Below are 20,334 nucleotides of genomic sequence, written 5' to 3' on the forward strand. Positions count from 1 at the left end.
TACATTGTTTAAGCCTGGGCATCAGTACAGCTGGCAGAAGCAGGTGGAGAGATTCCTCCTGCCTTCAGCCAGACTTGTTCTGGGCCCTGGGAGAAACAGGGATGTTCCTCCAGATGTGGAAGGGCAGCACTGAATAATTTCACTCCTGATGTCCACCTCAGGGAGCTGAAGAGTGTCATTTTCCTAAGTGACCTCCCCAGAGCCACCACTGCTCCACCTTTCTGTTTCTCCTTATGGTGGCAAGGAGGAGAGGGTGTCCCCATGTCTGAAAGGAAAACAGACAATGTGTGAAGCACTGAGGTTTGCAAACGCCTTTAACTCTTCAGTGCATACAACAATAAAACCCTCTCTGAGAAAGGGTGCGATCCTCTCATCAGAGCAAAGCTTTAAAATATTTTTTTTTTCAGTTTATGAATTCCCTTAGATGCTCTATAAGTTTCCGAGCTGACTATTTATGTAAGAGAGAAGGCTGAAAATAGTTTATAAAGGCAAGAATAATGGATGCATAAAACTAAGGATCCCAAGTATTTGGGAATTGCTCCCCAGTCAGTTCTGTGGGCTTCCACCAGTGTTCACCTTTCTGAAACCAGCTGAATCTGGAGGAGCTCAGCACCAGCAAATCAAGATATAGCACAGATAACAAATGGCTCCTCTCAGAGTGAATTTTCTTCTTCTGCTGAATCACAGACGGATCCAGCTCATCTTTCACGATCACCCCAGAAGGCTGTGGGCACACTGGTGTGATGTTTCACCCCGTACAAACAGCCCAAGCGAGGTTTCAAGGGCTTGACTGCTGCCTGAGCAACAAGCACCAACACATCCCCTCCAGTTGGTGTGGCAAGACGAATGCCATGATCCCTGCAGCAAATGCACTGATTGTTTTTCGGTTGTGGCTATTAAAGATTGCGCTAGAAGAGCCTGGGTTTAAGGCTCAACCAAAAACCTATCCCTGAGGTGTGTGGAGCTGAGCACAGAGTGGCGATGCCCACAGTGATGGGACAGGAGCGGGACAGAGCTGTGCAGACACACCAGCCTGGCACAGGACCTTACTGGAACAGTGTTGCCAGCTCCTCAGGACAGAAATGCTGGAGGGTGTCATTACCTGCCTTCCTTCTGGCACAGCTCTCTGGTGAGAAGGGCGTCTTTACGAGTGAATCCAGTGCAGGAGCCAACCCTCAGCACACATCATGCTGTGTTGGCATTCCCTTTGCCTTTGAGCCCCCCTTGCTCCTGTGGCTTCAGTAACAGTCTCCTGGGGTCTTCTTGGCTGAGCAGATCATACATCACTCCCCAGATAGACTAAAGCAGGCCCTGGTATTGTGCCCTGGTATTGTGCCCTGGGGTTTCTGCTGCTTTCACTTTGATTTCCCCAGTGACTCATCCATTTCATGCCACTGAGCAGGATTTACAGTCTGTCTCTCCATGTCACCTTTCCTCCTGCTTCTCACAGTAGTGATTTCCTAGGAAAAAGTATCTAGAAATGCAGAGCTGTTCTTCAAGCACTTCAGCTGAGGTGACTGTAGATGCTTTGACTCAGGCAGTGTGCTGCTAGCAGCATGGCATTAGAAACCCGTTGCTCCTTTGCAAACTGGGAACAGCAAGAGGGCTGCCCATGGAATGGATAGTACCTCAAGCTGCCATGTCCAGCCCCAGTGAAGTCACTGGTCCTGGCAAGCTCATGGCTTGCAGCAGCAAAGCAGCGCAGCACAGCTGGGCATGGGGTCACCCAAGCCTGGACCTCACTGAGGGCTACTCCTCCTGAGGGATTTGGGGCCACTTTATTCTTCTGGCACTTAGTTACTACCTTGTGGCTGTGTAATGCTTTGCAAGCAGATCTAAAGGTACACCCATTTATTATTAATAATCAGAGTCACCATATAAAAATACAAATGCAGCTAGATCGAAGATGCAGCTCTGCCACTGAACTAAGTGCCCTGCCAGCATCAGGACTGATCCCATCAGGCATCTGGGCTGCAGCTTTTAGAGCTCTGGAGAGCTTGCAGCATTGTACAAAATTCCACTTTTCTGACACGCTTTCCAAATTATTCATTCCAGTCTCTACGACAAACCTTCCAAAGAGCAGCACATGTTGAGTTTAAGGATGACTCCTGAATCCATCATTGAAACTAGATTTCAGAGAGGTATATTTAGGGCTTGCACTGCATTGGTCACAACCCTTACTCCGAATGCTTTTATTTGGGATGCAGCAGTCCTGAAGGCAGAGCAGTTGGTCTCATTAACAGGAGACTTTCTTTAGGATCACTAGCAGAAAAACTGTGCTGGCTGCTCAGATCTCTGCTGGCGTCTACTGGATACACAAACCAACACCAGTGCTGAAAGAGAAGCAGGAATGGGGGATCTCATTCACGTGAGCTATTCCAGTTCTGGTGATTATTGTCAGCTATTACAGCCCATCAAGTTGTCACTTACAAATTGCTAATTGTTCACAGTTCATAAGTTATGCACAAAGCATCTGCTTTGAACCAAGACTTCATCCAGAGATTAGGAAGGGAGTGGAAAATAATGATTTGAATGAAACTGATGATTTAATCAACTCCAGTTGTAACAGTACCTTCTAAAATGCTTGTCATTCATCAAGACTTAATGTTTTCCTTCTAAGATATGAAGCATTAGTTATATCAGTGGCATGCATATCACTGCCAGATAGTATGGCACTCTTAAACTGAGGGTAAGTATGCTAGAAAGCCAACGAGGAACTAAAGAGCCTAAGAACTAAATTTAATTTGGCTTTGACTAACATTGCCACTGGTATCCTGGGCTGAACTGGTCTTCAAATCATATGAACTATCTCTCCTATGCAGAATATCCTGCAGTGAATAACCCATGCGATTTTTGAACTGGGGTGCTAAAAAGTGTCCCAACATCCTTTGCAGAGCCCTTCTGCAAATGAGACTGAGGTTCGCCTTGCATCCAGGCTCATCTCAAGGGAGGAAGAAGGACAGAAGTACTGCAGAGCTATGGCTGGAGGGTTGAAGCCTCAGTGCTAATTTTGCAGTGTTTAAACCCTCAGTGTCTTGCTGCCTTCTGAGCTCTCCTTCAGCCCAAAGAAAGGGGATCTCTAAGTGGGGTGACACCAGCACAGGCATGTAAGAGACGTGGAGCTGATGTCTCCGTACTGGCTTGGCCAGGAACCACCTCCTGTAATGTTTTCTTACCCGTGAACAAGCAGCTGCAACCATGGGCAGAATTTTCGGAGCTAGAGTAAAAGAGTGAGGTAAACCTCAGGTTTCCTTCTGGATGAACATTCTGAGTTATTGCGAGGTACAAGGACAGACTGACACACTGGCTTGTGTGCTAGCATGGCCAAGACCTTCTTGCCCACTCTGCACTGTTGGCAACAGGCAGCAACTTTTAGCACAGCTGGGACACAGCAGCATTTCGAGTACTGTTTTGGCAGGCAGCCTGCAGGCTTTGTTGTGTTTTGTGTGTGTCTCTCTCTCTGCTGTTTGTGGTTTATTTAAGACACTTCACCCTTTGGTTGTATTTTTTAAAACATACTTTTAAAAATGTGACTGTAGAGACCCATATACCTAATTTGCTCAACAGTGCTACAAGGAGCGGCTGAGGGAACTGGGGATGTTTAGCCTGGAGAAAAGGAGGTTCAGGGGAGACATTATCACTCTCTACAACTACCTGAAAGGAGGTTGTGGAGAGGTGGGGGTAGGTCTCTTTTCCCAAGTAACAAGCAATAGGACAAGAGGATATGGCCTCAAGTTGCAGCAGGGGAGGTTTAGATTGGATATTAGGAACAATTTCTTCACTGAAAGGATTGTCAAGCATTGGAGCAGGCTGCCCAGGGAGGTGGTTGAGTCACCAGCCCTGGAGGTATTTAAGTGTAGATGTGGCACTGAGGGACATGGTTTAGTGGTGGGCTTGGCAGTGTTATGTTAACAGTTGGACTTGATGATCTTAAAGGTCTTTTCCGACCTATATGATTTTATAATTCTATGATTATGAGGAGTACAGAGCAGACACAGCTTTAAAACACAGGCCAGCTCTCTATTAGAGCTACAACAGGTCCACGTCAAAAAGGATCTGGTCAAGAATCTCCCCATGCTACCGCCCAAGTTAAGTGTTTGACAGAAATGTGTTAATTTGTGATGGCTCAAAGACTGCAGCCAGCTGCTGTCATTCAGCTCTTCACATACAAGACTAATGTTTAAAAATATGTTGAAAAATGATTAAATACTCTTGTTAAAAATACACTGAAAAATGTGTTGTTACAGCTTCACTACCACCTTCGTAGAAAGCCGTGTTAGTTCACTCCTGGTGCAGCTCCCGTGATCAACCTCAGGCCTGGCATCCCCAATCCTGCCCTTGCCAGGAGGAGCTGCCACAAAGGTGCTTACCTGGCCTGTGGTACACTGGTCAGGGCATTAAATCACTAGAAAGCTAAGCCAGCATGCAGAAGTGGGAATCAGTGGTTTTCTGTTGTTTAGTGCCTGAGCTGGTTAGTGAGGGTCAGCTGGGGCTGTGGGGGTAGAAGGGACTGGGAAGGTGGCCAGAGCCGAGCACTGAGGGCAGCAGGGCCGCCCTTTTCAGGGGCTTTCTGCTGTAAGATCAAGGCAGCCATAGACAGCACTGAACAGCACACAAAGTCAGGCACACTTCCACATTTTCTTAACCCAAGAACTATCCCGTAGTTCATCTACTCTGACCAAGTTTGTTCCAACTGGCAGAGAAAGCTCTTCTTGCATGCAAAAAGTGCAAAAAAAACCCCTGTAAATCTGTGTGGTGCTGAAGACAGGAAGGCTCTAAATGATCACTTCTGGTCAAAGCACAGGCTCTGCTTCAGAGCTGCAGAGGAGCCAAGCTAAAACTGGTGACTTCTCTTACAACACGGACTTCAAACCACAACAGCGGTACCGTGGAGAGGATCGGAGTTAGGGTGCTGTTCTGAAGGTGACACATGAACTACAAGGGGTCTGCCTTTGCCTGCTGTCCGTACTACACAAGGCTGACGAGTACTGAACTTGGACAGTTTTCCTTGCTTCTGTCCTCCCAGCGTTACATACAGAGCACTGGAACTTACTCTAAGGACTGTTGCTACAGCTCACGGAGAAACGTCCCTTCTGGGAAGGCAGAATGCCACAGGTTTTCTTTGCCAACTCCCGGATCGTAAAGTTTTCTATAGATAAGAGGCTGCGACTAGTGGAACTGAGGCTAAAGCTCTTGAAGCTGTTCAAACACCAGAGTGCTCTGTATGGCAAGTTAGCCAGCACCGATCTCCTTGTTACCACCTGTCAGCTACTTAGGTAAGAGTTAAATTTAACATCATTATTCACAACCACCTCTTTTACTTTACACTATCCATATCTTGCTTCGGAAGGGCAGCTATGCAAGAAATTCCTGTCCTACCCTCCTAACAAGTCACTAGTGTTCACTTGCTGTCAAACAGCTTCTGTGAAAAGCTGTGGTTTTTCTGTACAGCTTGGCTCTGAAACAGTACAAATACACTGCTCAGCTTGCAAAATCCAGGATCTGCAGGGCAAGGCTCAAACCTTTTCCTCCATGGACTCCAGGAGCATCACAGAAGAAAATTACAGTAATGCTCACAGCATGAAAAACAGCTGCATTCAAATTTCACAGACAATTAGGTGTTTCTCTACTACCATTCCTCTGGCAATTTTTTACACACGTTCCCTTCTCAAGGCTGGGCTGAGAATGATGCCAGGCTGAGACACTTTCATCTCCTGCATAAAAGACAAAGTTTATTTCTTGTCTCAGTTACTTACAAAATAATAATACTATATTCACTTGGGTCACAAACAGTTGAAAAAGCCGGTAAAACTTTAACATTGTATTTTTAAAGCCTGTACAAGGAAAAACATTGCCTGTCTTTCACATTTAACTCTGGCAAAGATAACGGAAGGCCCAATCTTAGTTTCTGATTCAAAATACTCATTTAAGGCTTTAGGCCTTTGGACAAAAATGTATACTGATAAATTCATATGAATTTGTGCTGTGCAATCACACTTCCACTGTGTTATTTTCCTTTTTTTACAATGGCAAACAGAGCTGGTTTTAAAATATTATACTCCAGATGGACTGCTGCCATTAATACAGTAATATGTTCTCTGCATATACACATTCTCACATGCTTAAGAGCACATGAACACACAGTATTGCTTTACCTCTCCCTTCACCTCTCTCGCATGGCTCCTCTAAACATGATTAAAGATGTGAGACACTTTGGATGAACTCGAAAAGAAAACACACACCTTGTGCACAAACTCAGCAATACCATAGTCTACACCCACACCCTTTCCCTCAGTCTGACCGATGAACTCTCATTTCTCACATTCATAGTATTTTAAGTAGACTGTACCTGAAAAAAAAAAAAAAAAAAGTTTCTGAAATTCTGACAGGTGAGGTTTCATCTTCCTTTTCTTCCCTCGGTATACATCTTCCTTTTCACAACAGTTACTGTTCTGTTATGCTTGGGAGTCAAAAAAAAAAAAAAAAAAAGTTAACAGATTGCTTTTTTAGCCTGTCCTATAGTTTCTGACTTTCTGACTATCAGCACTTCCACACATAATGGGTTAAAGCAACAAAACCACCATGATGCAATTTCACAGTGTGGTGTTTTCAGAGTGTCTTCCAGCTGCCAGTGCTCAGCTTTCAATTGCTTTTTTGGCACTTAACAACCAGCTCACACAGTCAGTCAGTTGGGGCTGTATTTGTGTGTCTGTCTCTTAGCTTCACTGTGGCACTTTCTGCAGGACTGGAGCACATACTGTTTCGTTCTTGCAGTCAAGTTCTTGTGCTGGCTGGGCTCAGCAGCTATCTCCAGCGTATCACGCCTGCTGAAAGGGAAGGGGAACTTCCTCTCCCTGTGGAGCTCTCACTGCTTGCCGACCAGATCGCCAAACCAGAGCTCACACGATGGAGGAGAAACCACACTGTGGCTCACGCAGTCCCATTTCCTTGTGGTCTGGCTGCAAAGGGCTCCAAGCACCTGGGCTCCCCGCTTTTCCTCAGGAAAACAGCTCCAGGGCCGAATGCCTCCATCCCGGACTCCCATCCCTTCAGAGGCTGGTGTCGGCGGTGTCCGCTTTGGCCTGCAAGGTGGCCTCAGAGATGGTGTCTGGTTGCCCATCCCGACAGAAGAGTACAGCAGGGTTCTTGCAGGCCCACATGGCCACCTCTCCCCCACTCGCTGGGCTGGAGGAGGACGGGGCGCTGCCCGGGGGGCCACTGTGCCGATTGACATAGCGCTCCCGGACACGGTCAGCCCGGCTCCGGGGCTCCGGCTGGCGGCCCGGGACCGAGAGGTAGGCCGCCACATTGTTCCTAGTCCGGTAACCGCCCTCACGGCTTCGCCGCAGCAGCACGGAGATGTTGGGGTTGCGGGCAGCGTAGATCAGAGGGTTGATGGCGCCGTTGGCCCAGGCCATCCCGCTGGCCACGGCATCCATGGTGGGCGAGAAGGGCAGGCGGCCGGCGGCAGCGGCCAGCCCCAGGATGCAGTAGGGCCCCCAGCAGCAGATGATGGAGACAATCATGATGAGGACAGTGGTGGCCGTGCGCATCTCCCCGTAGGCCCGCAGCAGGTGCCCGTAGGTGGTGAGGGGCCGCACGCGGCTCTCGGCCAGCCGCACGGCCCGGCAGATGTTGTAGTGGCAGAAGCACATGAGGGCGAAGGGCAGGAGGTAGCAGAGCACGATGAGGGCCGCGCCGTAGGGCGGGCCCAGCCGGGACGAGCCCCAGGGCAGCACGTAGACGCAGCGGTAGGCCCCGGGCCGGGTCTCCCGCTGCCCCTCGCCCGCCAGCCCGTACCAGGGTCCGGCCAGGGCCAGGGCGGCCAGCCAGACGGCGGCCAGGAGCTGTGCGGCACGGCGGCGGCCCATCTTGTGTCGGGGCTGGCGGACGATGGCGCAGTAGCGGTCGAAGGAGAGGAGGGCCATGGTGAGGGTGGCGGCGATGCCCAGCCCGGCGTGAAGGGCGGCGCTGGCCAGGCAAAGGCGCTGCCCGAAGAGCCAGGCGCCGGGCGGGCGGCTGAGCAGGCTGAGGAAGGCCAGGGGCAGGCAGAGCAGGGCGCCCAGCAGCTCCGACAGCGACAGGGACAGCACGAAGGCGTTGGTGACCGTGCGGAGCTGCCGGTGCCGGGCGATCACCAGCACCACCGCCCCGTTGCCCAGCGCCGAGAGGGCGAAGATGAGCAGCAGCGCCAGCGCCTGCGAGGCCAGCGCCGCCGCCGACCACCCCGCCGCCGCTCCCGCGGCCGCCCCGCCGCTCTCATTGCCGCCGCCGCCGCCGCGGGAGAGGTTGCCCGGCACGGCCGCCGCCGGCTCCATGCGCAGCCTCATGCCCCGGCCCCCGCCGCGGCCGCCGAGGCGCTGCCCGCCCGCCCGCCGCGCTCCCCGCCCGCGCCGCGCCGCCGGCCCCGCCAGCCGCTGACGTCGCGGCCGGCCGCCGTTGCCCGGGAAACCGGCCCGGCCCGGCTCGCCCCGCGGCCCGGGGGCGGGGAGCGGCGCCCCCACAGCCGGACGGCGGGGCCGGGCACGGCGGCCGACACGGCGGGGCCGGGGACAGGGGCCCCCTCAGCGCACACCGGCGTCGTACCCACCCCGGAGTGGGGGACGCGCCCCCCCTCACCCCCCCAGCCCCTCATCTCACGGAGCCTCTCTCCCCTCATAGCCCGGCAGCTGAGCACAGCCCGTCCCCCTCACGGCCCCGCCGCCCATCACGAAGGGGCAGGGCCCGGCTACCCCCAGACGCTCCGGCAGAGTCTCTCCCGGCTGGGGTCTCACAAGCCGAGGGGTTGAGCGGTGAGGCCACGGCCTCCCACCAGGACCCTGGGCCCACCACTCTCAGCCACGCTGGAGCTGCCTGCGCCTACATGAAACATTTCTTAGGGATGGGGATAGTGAATAGATAAGGAAGGCTTGACCCAATTAATGGCTGAGGAGCTTCCGGCCTTGCTGTGCTGGGTTTCGTGACTTGCTGCCCCGGCTCTTCACCAGGAGCCAGGCTGGGGGGCTGGTCACAAGGGAGATGCCCAGAAGCTTGAAAAACGCGGAGGAGTTTGCTCCAAGGACGGAGGAAGCGTGTCACTTCTTGCTCTCCCAGACCAGAGGCCGTACAGGATTTATCTGCGGGTTACAGGAAAGCTGGGAAGCAAGAGCCCCAGACGTCAACCTGGAAACCCTCTGTTGGCAGCACAGCCATTCTCTGAATGAGAAGATTTTTGTTTTTTCCCGTTCCAAAGTTGTAATTTTCAAGTTGACAGAAGAAATTCCTCCCAGTCTTTTCTATGCCAACCTTCTCCAAGCTCTCCAGCACGACTTGCTTCCTCCTGCTTCATGAGCTACTGGGAGATGATCATTCTCATGTTTCATTTTAACAAGGCACGCTCCCACAAGGGTCTTCAATAAACGAACACTATTTTGTCCAGAGACACAGGAGAAATCACAGGCCATGAGTGGTCTGAAGCTCTGCTTCTGCAACTGCTTGCCTAGAACCCAGGGCTTGGTTTGGTTTTTCCACCAGCAATCTTCCCTTGAGGGACTCTGGCAAAGCAAGGATTGACTGCACTCTGCTGCGCAAGCTGACCCCAGGCTGAGACAGAATCATCAGTAAATAATTAGCAAGCAAAGGTCATAATGGGTCAGACCTTCAAATACAGCAGCTCCTGTTGAAAGTTAACCACGGGATATGTGAGCCAATGGTCCAAGGCAAGCAAGAGAGGAAGGTTTAGGGAAGCAGCATGGAGTGGACAGCAGCGGGGACAGTTGGGAAGCTCTGATGCATGAGGGCTCTGGCAGTGCTGATGTGACTAAGGGGGTGTCTGGACAGGCCTGAGCAGGGAAGCTGGGGCACAAGACCACGCAGCAGTCAGCTAAGCAGGAGGCATGGAGGAAAAGCAGGCAACTCAAACTAACAGCTGTGACACACACGCGGCAGGCTCCTGGAAGTAAGCTCTTGGAGTGAAAACTTGAGGATAAAGGCAGTGTTTTCAGCTGGCGTTTAATAGAAATCTGGCTTTGAAATTAGTAATTTGCAGATGTAGAGAAGGCACATACATTTGGAGACAGCTTTCCAAGATCAGCTCCATTTTCTGTGAATAATTATTGGGAAAAAAAAAAAAAGAAAAAGAAAAAGATTATGGCTCCTCAGAGCAGCCCATATATGCTAATCACACTGCACCCAATATGCTAATCACAACAGGGGAACATGGCCCATGCTGCCACACCACCAAAGGCTGTTCCTGTTGCTCTGGCATATTGCAACGAGCCGTGTGGAGAAGCAGAACAGAAACACACAGGCAGGAGAAGAGAAGCACAGCACCACTGGTGAGGCTGCCACTGCCCAGTGCCTCAGGTCACTTGCAGAAGAAGCCGTATTTCAGTGGGTCCTCCTCTTCGACAGTGAAGGTGGCTGTACCGGTGTAAAAGGCTTCTCCGGAGACTTCCACAATGACAGCATTGTAGTCCCCAAACTTGGCTTCCTGCAGAGGGATTAGGATTAAGACAGAGGCAACAGCAGGTTCTCCACTCTCTCAACCCCACAAAATGCCAGTGCTGCCTAGAATTTACGCAGAGACACCCCTCACCGAGTACTCTGCCCTGCCCAGCACCTTTTACCACCTGCACGGGCACCACATCTGCACAACTGCTGCTGCCCCCACTCTGAGCTTGCAAGCCCTTGCACTGCCACAGCATAGCTTTGCCTCAAAGAAAGCTGACAAGCTGGTGGCCGCTTGCACCCAAAGACCAAGAGATCCCTGGGGCCTGTCCAAACCTCCACAGCCATGTGCTACCGGATCCCATGGGGCCAGGGCTGGGCCTGGAAACCCAGATGCAGACCCAGCTTCTACATCTCCAAACAACGTGCTCAGCCTTTGAGCAGGGAAAAGGGGATTAAACCAGAAATCCACCCTTAGCTACCACTGAGAACAGACCAGACTGATTTATCTACATGAGCACTGGAGATATTTCTGACCCCAGTCCTTTCCTGCTGACCGAGAGAGGATGTGCAGGGAAGCCATGCAACAGGACAAGATCTTACCATTACTGGCTTCTCTAATAAAAAATTTAGAAGCATGAAGGTTGTGAGAAGGCAAGACCCCCCAGGCATCTCCCTCCTTCCATAGATGCTTCCCCAGGCACAGAAAGGCTTTTCCTGCTGCTCCCCTGAGCCAAGGCAACAGCACTTTTCCAGTAGTCCTCAAGACAGAGGGCAAGTCCAGCACAAGCCACTTGCCTTCACTGCCTTCCCGGTGAACAAGGAGCCTGTGGTGCTGCTCCGAAAGGTTCTGGTCTGGTTCAGCTGGATGAGGCCCTTATGGTACTGCAAGGCGATGCGGGCTGTCACACCCGAACCTGTCGGACTTCGGTCAACCTATATTCAGAAGAGAAGATGAACCAGCTCTAGCATTTTGGGTTTTAATAGAAAACAGTATTGCTCCCCTCATTTCTCTTTGCCACCTTCATATGTGCTTGGGGGAAACCCCTCTAGCCCAGGGTTTTGTATTGAATCCAGATACATTACTAATGAGAATAAAAAATAAGCAGGTTTGGGGTAGTTTTGGATTGCAATCAGCTTTGGCAAACTTGTAGGGGTGAGTGATCTAATGAATATTGAGGCTATTTAGGGAGCACTTGAAACCTTCCCAGCATCACAGCAAAAGGGCTGGGAGGGGCAGAGGCCACCTGCCCCATTCCCACGTGTCAAGGTAGGATCAGTTCTCCTTACACTGAGAGCTGCTGGACAGCCTGGTTTTTAAAACCTCCAAAACCACAGCGCTGGCCACCTTCCGAGGTGGTCTGTCCCAGTGCTCCACACTCCTCCCTGCTCGGAACTCCAACAAAAACTTCCCCTGCTATTTCTGTGATACCCTATCCAGTGCAGACAAGGACAGAAGTTTACACTCCCTCTTTTCTCTCTTGCTCTGTTCATCTCCCGCAACTGTTCCCTAAATTAGGACATGCACTATGTTGCAATCCTGCCTCAGCCCCTGAACTCTTGAGAAATTCCTACCTACAGGACATGGGTACGAGCCTTTATAAATGCCATCATTGAAGATGTGCAGTAGTCTTCCTGTCATTAGGAACTAAACCAGCATGTGTTAAGTGACATTCAGCTCTTCAGAGACATCACGTTAGCAAAAGCAATGATCACTGCCCAAACTGAGAAGAAGCAGAAGCCTCCCTTGTCTCTGCAGTGGATGTAGGACAGGAAAAGGTGATGCCTTGTGTGCCTGGGAAGAGCCCATTTCTATACCTGTTCATCTGCAAACACACAGATGTTGGTGGTGGGCTCCTCACTGAAGGCATCTTTCCCATCTGTCAGTATGGTGCCGTAGAGGAACGCCAGGTCTTCACTTTCAGGGTGATGAAGCTTGAACTGGGAACAGCACAGACAGGTTCACTAAGGCACGCAGCAGCTGGCCTGTCAGCAGTACATGCAGCACAGCTTCCTCAAGAGACCAGAGGAGGGGGACGAGGCCACACTGCTGCGTCTCCATCTCTGCTTCTCCAGCAACAGAGACAAGCGCAGCAGGAGGACAGCAAACTCCTCACATTCTTGTGAGGTTGGAGGACTCTGAAATTCAACACGAGGCTGGAAGGATAGGACTCCCTCCTATCCTGAGCGTCTGGGGGGAATAAAGGGCCTTGGTCTGGTGCAGTCACCCCGAAGGGAACACGCGGGGGTGCCGCAGCACTCTGCCGTACCTGTTTCTTCACCGCTTCTGTCACCGCGCTCGCCGCATTGACAAGGTCTCTGGTCTTCGAAGAGCACACATCAAGGCCCAGCTGCTCAGCGCTGAGGAAGGCGTAGAAAGTGCCGCCATAGCCGATGTCGACCACCACCTTCCCGTGACCCGGGACATCAATGGCCAAGTCTGGGCAGAGAAAGGGAGGGTGGTGAGGAGGGGGAACTGTGCTGAGCTATGGGCTCGCACACAGAGTGAAGGGACCCAGCCACGCGGGAGGGGAGGGTTAGCAACGATGACTCGAGTGCTCCTGTGCCAGAGCAGCTTGTGATGCCTTATGCCATCCCTGGTGGCCTCCGAAGAACATCAGAATCGGAGAAGGATTTGCCAGATACCCTCAGCCAGGCTGCCAGCCCCCAAGCCCAGCACGGCCACCACCAACCCCACCCCGGAGCCCAGCGCAGCGGGCCTGGTTCCCACCGGTGGCGGCAGCGAAGGCGGGCACGCTGTGGAAGCGGACGGGGTTGCCGCTGCGGTGGCCGTCCCAGGGCACGAAGGCGGTGACAGGCCCGCAGGGGCAGCGCAGGCGGACGGCGGTCTCGGGGCGGTCGGGAGCCGCCACCAGCCCGTAGTCGAGGGCGAAGCGGCCGAGGGCCAGGACGGCATGGCCGCACATGGCGCTGTAGCCGGCGCCGTGCAGGAAGAGCGCTGCCAGATGGGCGCCAGCGGCGGCCGCCCCGCCGCGCACCACCACCGCCCCGTACATGCCGTCGTGGCCCCGCGGTTCGTGCATCAGCGCCCGCCGCACATGGTCCTGCGTGGCCGCCATCTCCCGCCGCAGCGACAGCAGCGACAGCCCCCCCCCCGCCACCGCCTCCTCCGCCGCCTCCAGCCGCGGGATGATGCGCAGCGGCTCGCCGCCCGTGTGCATCTCCACCGTCCGCAGCACCAGCCCCGAGGGCGAGTGAGGCGGCAGCCGCAGCCCCGCGCCGCCGCCCGCCGCCGCCATCGCCCTCGCCCCGCGCAACCCCGCCCTCGGCCCCGCCCCGCCCCGATCGGCCCCGCCCCCGCCCGTCACCCGCGGGCAGCACCGCCCCGCCCCTCGGCCGTGGCCACGCCCCCGAGGATGCGGAAGTGTCGCGCGGAGGGCGCGCCGCGGGTCAGCGCCATGTTCCGCTCCGGTAGGACGGGCCGGGCCGGGCGGTACCGGGCTGGGGACGGGATGATGGGGGGCGGGGGTGTCAGCGGCTGGAGCTGGGCCGGCGGTGGCGCGCGGTGGCTGTGGGGGAGCCGCGGTGGTGCGAGGCGGGCCGGGCCGGAGCGCCGCGGTAACGTGCGCTGCGCTCTCCCCGCAGCTGTGGACATCCAGCCCGCCTGCCTCGGGCTGTACTGCGGCAGGACTGTGCTGTCGGTCAACGGCTCCGTGGAGACCTACGGGGACTGCGGGGTAAGTGCGGCGCGGGAGAGGCTGGGCCTGAGCAGGGGGGATGGCCCCGCTCCCCCCCCCCCGGGCTGAGCCCGGCGTCGGCAGCGCTGCCCGGACCGCTCCGGAGGCTGATGCGGATCCCGCTGTAGGCAGCACCGCGGCCCGCAGCCCGGCCCCGAGGTGCTTTGGGGATCAGGTGGAGAGGGGGGCTGCAGAGCGCGGACGGAGCTCCCTGTCCGGAAGCAGGAACTGGTTGATGAAACCTGCCCGAAGGAGGTGCTGAAGGCTCGGTGCTAAGCCGGAGCTGAGCGGAGGGGCTGCGAAAGCAGGAACAGAAGTGGATGGTGCTGAAATCGCTCTGCTCACTGATTTTATTGGAGTACTAAAGGAGAACAAGATCCAGGGAGGGTGGAATGAACAGGGAGCAAGAAACTCTGGGGGACAGAGATTATCAGTGGCCTGGTGAGTGAGCCTAGCAGTGAAAGGGACACGATGGTGTGACAGCAGGAGAGGAAAAGGGAGCCTTGGTTGAAGCCTTTTAAATCTGCTTCACCTTTTTTTATATTAAGAAGAAAGACCCAGAGAGAGCAAGGCCAGTGTAAGCTGATAAATTGCTGAGGTTAGTGTTTCATCTCTTTAAAAAACACATACATTTCTTGCCACTACTTCAAGCAGGATCTGTAGTGATTCATTCTGAATACTACTTCAAGCAGGAACTGTAGTGATTCGTTATAGTACTCAGATGCCTTGTAGATACAGTCTCTACTTTTTGTAGGTATGCCCTAGAGGTCAAAGAACTGATGACAACAAAATCTGCCGAGAATGTACGGGATCTCCAGACCGCTATGACTGGCTGTACCTTGGCTTCATGGCCATGCTTCCCCTGGTTTTACACTGGTTCTTTATTGAATGGTATTCAGGAAAAAAGAGGTTCGTATGCCCCTTCTTCAGATAAGTTATTTAAAAATGGAAGTCTCATATCCATCAGTGATCAATCTGAGATGCTGAATTGAACAGTCCAGTAGTTCACGCTGTTGGTTGAGCTGATACAGTTGCACATAAGCTCTGGGCAGCTGGAGGGGGGTGTTATTTACACATATAATAGTCTTGCAGGTTCTTGTCAGTTGCTGCCCTTAGGGCATGGTCTGTATCTCCTTAATGTGGTGGTGCCCAGTGCATCTGGCAATTGGGGCTGGATTGGGTTCTCCAGTAGCGGGCAGGAGTGTGTCATTCCCTCTCTCCTGGGGCAGACCTATCAGCTGCAGAGGCCCTGATGCAGTGAGAGAATGGGTTTGAGTTTTCTCTTTAGGAATATGTATAGTGGGGTTTGGTCCTGATAGCATAGCTGATGTAACTTTTATGTCAACACGGTGCATGAAGGAAGTTCTGTAAAAAAGGGGTTTAAAACTACAGCTGCATGTAGCCATTAGGTGCGAGAGTGAAAGTTTTAAGAAGTAATGACTTGAGTGTACTAAACACTGAAAACATAGGGGACTGAGAGAGTTTAGTATATTAATATATACTGTCTTTAACAAGCGCAGCTTTGAAAATTTTGCTTATATTATATGTAAGTGTGGTGTCTAATCCTCACTGACACTTTCTTTGAAGCTGCAACTGCTTGAGTGGTGTTGTCCCTCACCTGACAGGATGCTTATGCTACAGCAAGCTTTCGTTTAAGAAGCTGGAATGTTGTTCAGTCACATCTTACACATTAAATCATCTGAGGTTGTAAATGAGTTTTCACATTCAGCTTCAGATACATTTTGTTTGAGCAGCATTGTCCTGTCATTGGTCATGTGGAACTCAGTAGAAGATTCTCCACTGCAGTGGGCCTCCACTTCCCAGTTGGCATTTAAATTTTCAATAGTGTTTGCAAAATAGTAAATCTCTCTCTCTCCTTCCACAGTTCCAGCGCATTATTGCAGCATGTCACTGCCTTGTTCGAGTGCAGCGTCGCAGCAATCGTCACGCTGCTCGTCAGCGACCCTGTTGGCTCTCTGCACATCCGCTCCTGCAGGGTGAAGAAGCTTTCGGACTGGTACACGATGCTTTACAACCCAAGTCCTGACTACATCACCACGGTGCACTGCACTCATGAAGCAGTCTATCCCCTGTGAGTGTAAGGGCTTTTGTACTCCTGTCTGTCCCTTCCTTCTATACAAACATGTTTCTGTCCATGCCTTTTCTCAAAGCTGCAAAACATGTTCAGATGTGACTCAGACCAGTGAGTATCAATCCTTGATGTCTTCCATGCGTTGATCTGGTTTGTGTGTGAAGCACTTAGCAACACCTGGTAACTTTCTGAGTCACCTATGAAGCATAGACTTCATTTTTATTTCCCCTTTGCTGCATCTTGACTGTTTCCCCTAGGAAAAGTGAGCCCATTGTTCTGTGTTTACATTCTTTCTTTGTAAATTCTTTAGACTTGACTGACTCTAACCCCAGATTCCCTATCTCCAAGTTGAGTCTGCAGGAGAAAAAGAACTGCATGTTTTAAGGAATTTCTCTTTTTTTTCAGGTACACCATTGTGTTTATATATTACGCCTTCTGTCTTGTGTTAATGATGTTACTTCGGCCTCTTCTGGTTAAGAAGATTGCCTGTGGTTTAGGAAAGTCTGATCGATTTAAAAGCATTTATGCAGCACTGTACTTCTTCCCTATCCTCACCGTGCTCCAAGCTGTTGGAGGGGGCCTGCTCTGTGAGTTCTCTCCTAATAAAGATACCTATAAACACACACTAACAAGTGACTTATGTCTCTTCCCTCATTCCCATGACATGCTTTTTGCTTTGAGAATAAGGACGTTGTTTAAGGTTGTTGTGAGGAGTCTTACCTGAAGAGGTTGCTCATTAGTAGCCCTGTTCTAACCAGGCTGCAGACCAACACTGCCCTGCCCCTGCTGGCGCTGCTGGAGACCGTCCCTTTCCCAGAAAGGGAATAGAGGGGGTATAAGAGGAAATTACTTTACAGGGAGTTAGTTCCACTTTCTGCTAAGGTAGAGTTTGTCTGATTTTAGAGATGGATTAAAGTATAAGTTTGGGGAGATCAGCTATTTTTGGTTTAGCTTCCAGTATACTTGTCACATGAAGGGGACAAGGGCCACAAAATCCCCACTTTGCTTGTCTACTTTTTTCATTATCTACCTTTTCCAATTAGTGATTTAAGTGTACGGTAACTCCACCTAGAAATATTAGAGAAAGTTTGCAAGCCTAAGACGGAGGTGTTGAGTAGTTGTGCTGGCTGATCCTTACTGCTGTGCATTTTTGATGTGACGATAAGGGGTGAGGTATAGCAGCTTGGTTTACTTCACACCTATGATTATAGGTGTGAAGAAGGTGTGAAGAAAAGCTCTCTCTGCTGAAGTGTGTATCCTGCGTTCTTTTTCCTGCTAATATGTCCCATGTTTGCCTTTAGATTATGCCTTCCCATACATCATCCTGGTGTTGTCTTTGGTTACGCTGGCTGTGTACATGTCTGCTTCTGAAGTGGAGGTAGGTAAACACCTTTCTTGTGTTAAAACTCATAAAATACTTGAATGAGCGGAGACCACTTTGTCTCTTGCCCCTTCAGCAGTGTAGTCTGTGTGTAAGCCTCTTCCTGTATGACTGCTCTTCTTTGCTGGTGGAAGCTCCTGTGAGACTTCCCTCTTGTGTGCATGGAGAAACTGTGTTACGTGCTGGAGGGGCTCGACCCCAGGAGGCTTTGTACAGTCTGTGCGCTGCCCATAACATCTCTTAGACCCCAGGTACTAGGTAACAGGCTGAATGCTAACAGGATACTGTGTTTGTTTTTCAAGTCTTTCAAGGACCTTCTTGTCAGGAAGAAAAGGCTCGTCGTCCTCTTCAGCCACTGGTTACTTCACGCCTATGGAATCATCTCCATTTCCAAACTGGATAAGCTTGAGCAGGACCTGCCTTTGCTTGCCTTGGTACCAGCACCTGCCCTCTTCTACTTAGTGACAGCGAAGTACACCGAGCCGTCGCGTATACTCTCAGAAGGTGGAAACGGACATTAAAAGGAGCCTGTGCGAACAACGCTGTCCTAAGGATCTGGATTAAGCAATTTTAGTGCTTGTTATGCTTCGGGAACTTCTGTTTTAAAAGAAGTTATTTATGTATGAGACTTCTAGGTGAAACACCTCCGAGCGAGACTGTAACGTTAAAAAGCTGCGCTTTATATTCTTCATAAATACCTGGTATAGATCAGAGGGGAAGGTCTTTGTGTCTACTTATCACTGTGAATCTGTATAAAAAGCTTGTGACAGCAGTTTGCTTGTACATTTATTTTCTAATACAGTATTTTAGGTGTTGTTTGAATAAAACAATAGAGCCTGTTTTTCAGTAGACTTTCAATAAAACACATAGAGCTTGAACATACCACAGAGTTTGTTTTTTTTCCTCACATATTCTAGCTTCTGTCCCCCACCAGTGGAAAGAGACTTTCATCCTCCTCCCGTCACAAAATAAAACACATTGAGCATGATTCCTCATGCTGCTTTCGTCTGACTGCCAGGTAGAAGGAGAGGAAACCTGTTGTAAAGTTCTCTATCCAGTACAGTTTGTGTACTTCATGGTGGAGGCCTCTTCCCAGAGGTGACTGAACAGAATTATCCTTCCTGGTAAACCCACGCTCTGGCTCTGTGGCAGCAGCTGTGTTCAGGCAGCAGTGGAGCTTAGCAGCCAAGAAAGGAGCAGCCTTTATGCAGTAGCACCACTGCAACAGTAGAAACTGCTGGAATGACAAGTACAAAACCAGCACAGATTTAATAAAAAGACTTGAAGATTCCTTATCTCCTTAAAAAGATACCATTATCTCAGCTGTACATTCATCAAAATCTTGATATGAACACCTTGATAATAATTGCTAAACCTTCTGAGGCTGTTCAGAAGGCAGCTTTTGGCCTTGCTGAAGCCTAACATCCACAGACAGACTCTAGTCTTCTCTCTGTTGTACAAGAAGATACCCAAAGCGTGGATCCTGAGCATTACTCACCAGTAACTTACTGCTATAGAGGGCCTGGAAGAAGAGGCAGAGTGATGCTGAAGGTCTCAACACGGGGGGGTCGGGGGGGAAGAATAATACAAAAATCTTCTCAACTTAAACTCTTCCTACTGTATGGATCATAGGTTGTAGCAGTGCAAACAACTGTATTTCTATATTTAAGTGTGACGGTAATGCCTTTTTTATGTTGCTGTCTATCCCCATTGCTAAGGCCGGGGCCAGTCAGCAGCGCGGGGTTTGCGGGGTGTCCCTCGGCCAGGCTGCCTCGAGATGTCGCTCTCCTCTTTCTCCAGAGAAGGTTTGATTTTGTTACATCTGATAGGCCTCTCCCCACAGCTCTCTTTTTTTTTTTTTTTTTTTTAATGTGAAATGCCGATTGACAGGTTCACTGCTTCTAAAAATAGCGTGCAAACAAAGTGGGTCTTGCTTGCTGAAAGGTTTTATTTAGGGATTAAGTAATTGATCCCCTTAAAGACATCAAATGCTGTCTATACCGTTACGTACAATATGCGATTTGCAGACGCACTAATTTGGGGGACAGTCCTAAAAGTATGATTTTAAAACTCGTGTTAAAATAACATTTCCATAACTGACAGTCATAGGCATATTTTTCTTTAAAATGCTCTAAACACAGTTTTGTGTCTACATTTGCACAGCTGTCATCATCACATCAGGACAGGCACAGCAGGCACAGGAGCATCCGGTGCAGCACCATTTGCAAAGGTGCAGTACTAAGGACTGTACACTTTTATGTGCATCTCCGTGTATGGACTATACGTATTGGTTTAAATGTTGGGCTATATCTTATTTTTAAAAAGAAAAGTAACAACAACTTCCAGGTAACGTTAGAAAAGAGTACATCTTTTGCTAGATCTAGAGAATCCTGTGTTCATTTTGAAGGCTGCAGAATGAGGGACTCTATTAAAAGCAGAGCTTACAGAAAGGCAGCATGCCCCGTGGACCTTGCATGGTCATACCCAAACACTGACCTTCCTCCTGGGCTCCAGCACTCCTAGCCTTCAGCAAAACCTGGAGTGCAAAACACAAACTAGTAAGGTCTTTTTATCACCTTCTCTCACTAGCATTACAAAAAAAAAATAACGGCAGTCAGAGTTAGGTAGATGCATGCAGCTAGATGAATACATGCAGTCTGGAATGACCAAGCAATAGTGTTGTGCAGGCTCCCCGTGAAGAAGCCCGCCCTACATGTTTCAAACAGAAAATAATA

At 50.9% G+C, this 20,334-nt stretch overlaps 3 protein-coding genes across 5 annotated transcripts; 1 reads left to right on the forward strand and 2 right to left on the reverse strand.

Moving 5' to 3' along the window:
• Positions 1–5,712: 5,712 nt before the first annotated feature.
• Positions 5,713–8,330, reverse strand: GPR135 (G protein-coupled receptor 135). Its single transcript, XM_074909317.1, has one exon. It carries the CDS (start codon positions 8,328–8,330, stop codon positions 7,050–7,052), a length of 1,281 nt encoding a protein of 426 aa, XP_074765418.1. The 3' UTR covers positions 5,713–7,049.
• An 865-nt stretch (positions 8,331–9,195) lies between these two features.
• On the reverse strand, positions 9,196–14,044 carry L3HYPDH (trans-L-3-hydroxyproline dehydratase). 2 transcript variants are annotated; one of them, XM_074908799.1, is made up of 6 exons: positions 13,962–14,044; positions 13,160–13,656; positions 12,699–12,868; positions 12,247–12,369; positions 11,223–11,364; positions 9,196–10,467 (listed from the first exon to the last, which is right to left on the reverse strand). In XM_074908799.1, exons 1-6 carry the CDS (start codon positions 14,042–14,044, stop codon positions 10,346–10,348), a joined length of 1,137 nt encoding a protein of 378 aa, XP_074764900.1. In that variant the 3' UTR covers positions 9,196–10,345. The 2 variants fall into 2 exon arrangements, with proteins under 2 accessions (XP_074764900.1, XP_074764901.1); XM_074908800.1 differs by lacking the exon at positions 13,962–14,044 and having other exon boundaries at positions 9,196–10,471; positions 11,227–11,364; positions 13,160–13,687.
• On the forward strand, positions 13,804–18,481 carry JKAMP (JNK1/MAPK8 associated membrane protein). Of its 2 annotated transcripts, none has more exons than XM_074908801.1 (7): positions 13,804–13,860; positions 14,035–14,126; positions 14,881–15,035; positions 16,012–16,218; positions 16,624–16,805; positions 17,520–17,596; positions 17,851–18,481. In XM_074908801.1, exons 1-7 carry the CDS (start codon positions 13,806–13,808, stop codon positions 18,118–18,120), a joined length of 1,038 nt encoding a protein of 345 aa, XP_074764902.1. In that variant the 5' UTR covers positions 13,804–13,805; the 3' UTR covers positions 18,121–18,481. The 2 variants fall into 2 exon arrangements, with proteins under 2 accessions (XP_074764902.1, XP_074764903.1); XM_074908802.1 differs by having other exon boundaries at positions 17,902–18,481.
• Positions 18,482–20,334: the final 1,853 nt, after the last annotated feature.

Source organism: Athene noctua, chromosome 6 (genome assembly GCF_965140245.1).
Source record: "Athene noctua chromosome 6, bAthNoc1.hap1.1, whole genome shotgun sequence".
Lineage (NCBI taxonomy): Eukaryota > Metazoa > Chordata > Aves > Strigiformes > Strigidae > Athene > Athene noctua.

Bases quoted from the DNA above. Each gene is read 5' to 3' on its own strand.
- GPR135 (XM_074909317.1), bottom strand. From the start codon at position 8,330: ATGAGGCTGCGCATGGAGCCGGCGGCGGCCGTGCCGGGCAACCTCTCC.
- JKAMP (XM_074908801.1), top strand. From the start codon at position 13,806: ATGCGGAAGTGTCGCGCGGAGGGCGCGCCGCGGGTCAGCGCCATGTTC. The intron at 13,861-14,034 runs GTAGGACGGGCC...CTCTCCCCGCAG, and splicing joins CAGCGCCATGTTCCGCTCCG to CTGTGGACATCCAGCCCGCC. The intron at 16,219-16,623 runs GTGAGTGTAAGG...CTTTTTTTTCAG, and splicing joins CATGAAGCAGTCTATCCCCT to GTACACCATTGTGTTTATAT.
- L3HYPDH (XM_074908799.1), bottom strand. From the start codon at position 14,044: ATGTCCACAGCTGCGGGGAGAGCGCAGCGCACGTTACCGCGGCGCTCC. The intron at 12,370-12,698 runs GTACGGCAGAGT...TGCTGTTCCCAG, and splicing joins CAGAAGCGGTGAAGAAACAG to TTCAAGCTTCATCACCCTGA. The intron at 10,468-11,222 runs GTGGCTTGTGCT...CTCTGCAGGAAG, and splicing joins CGGGAAGGCAGTGAAGGCAA to CCAAGTTTGGGGACTACAAT.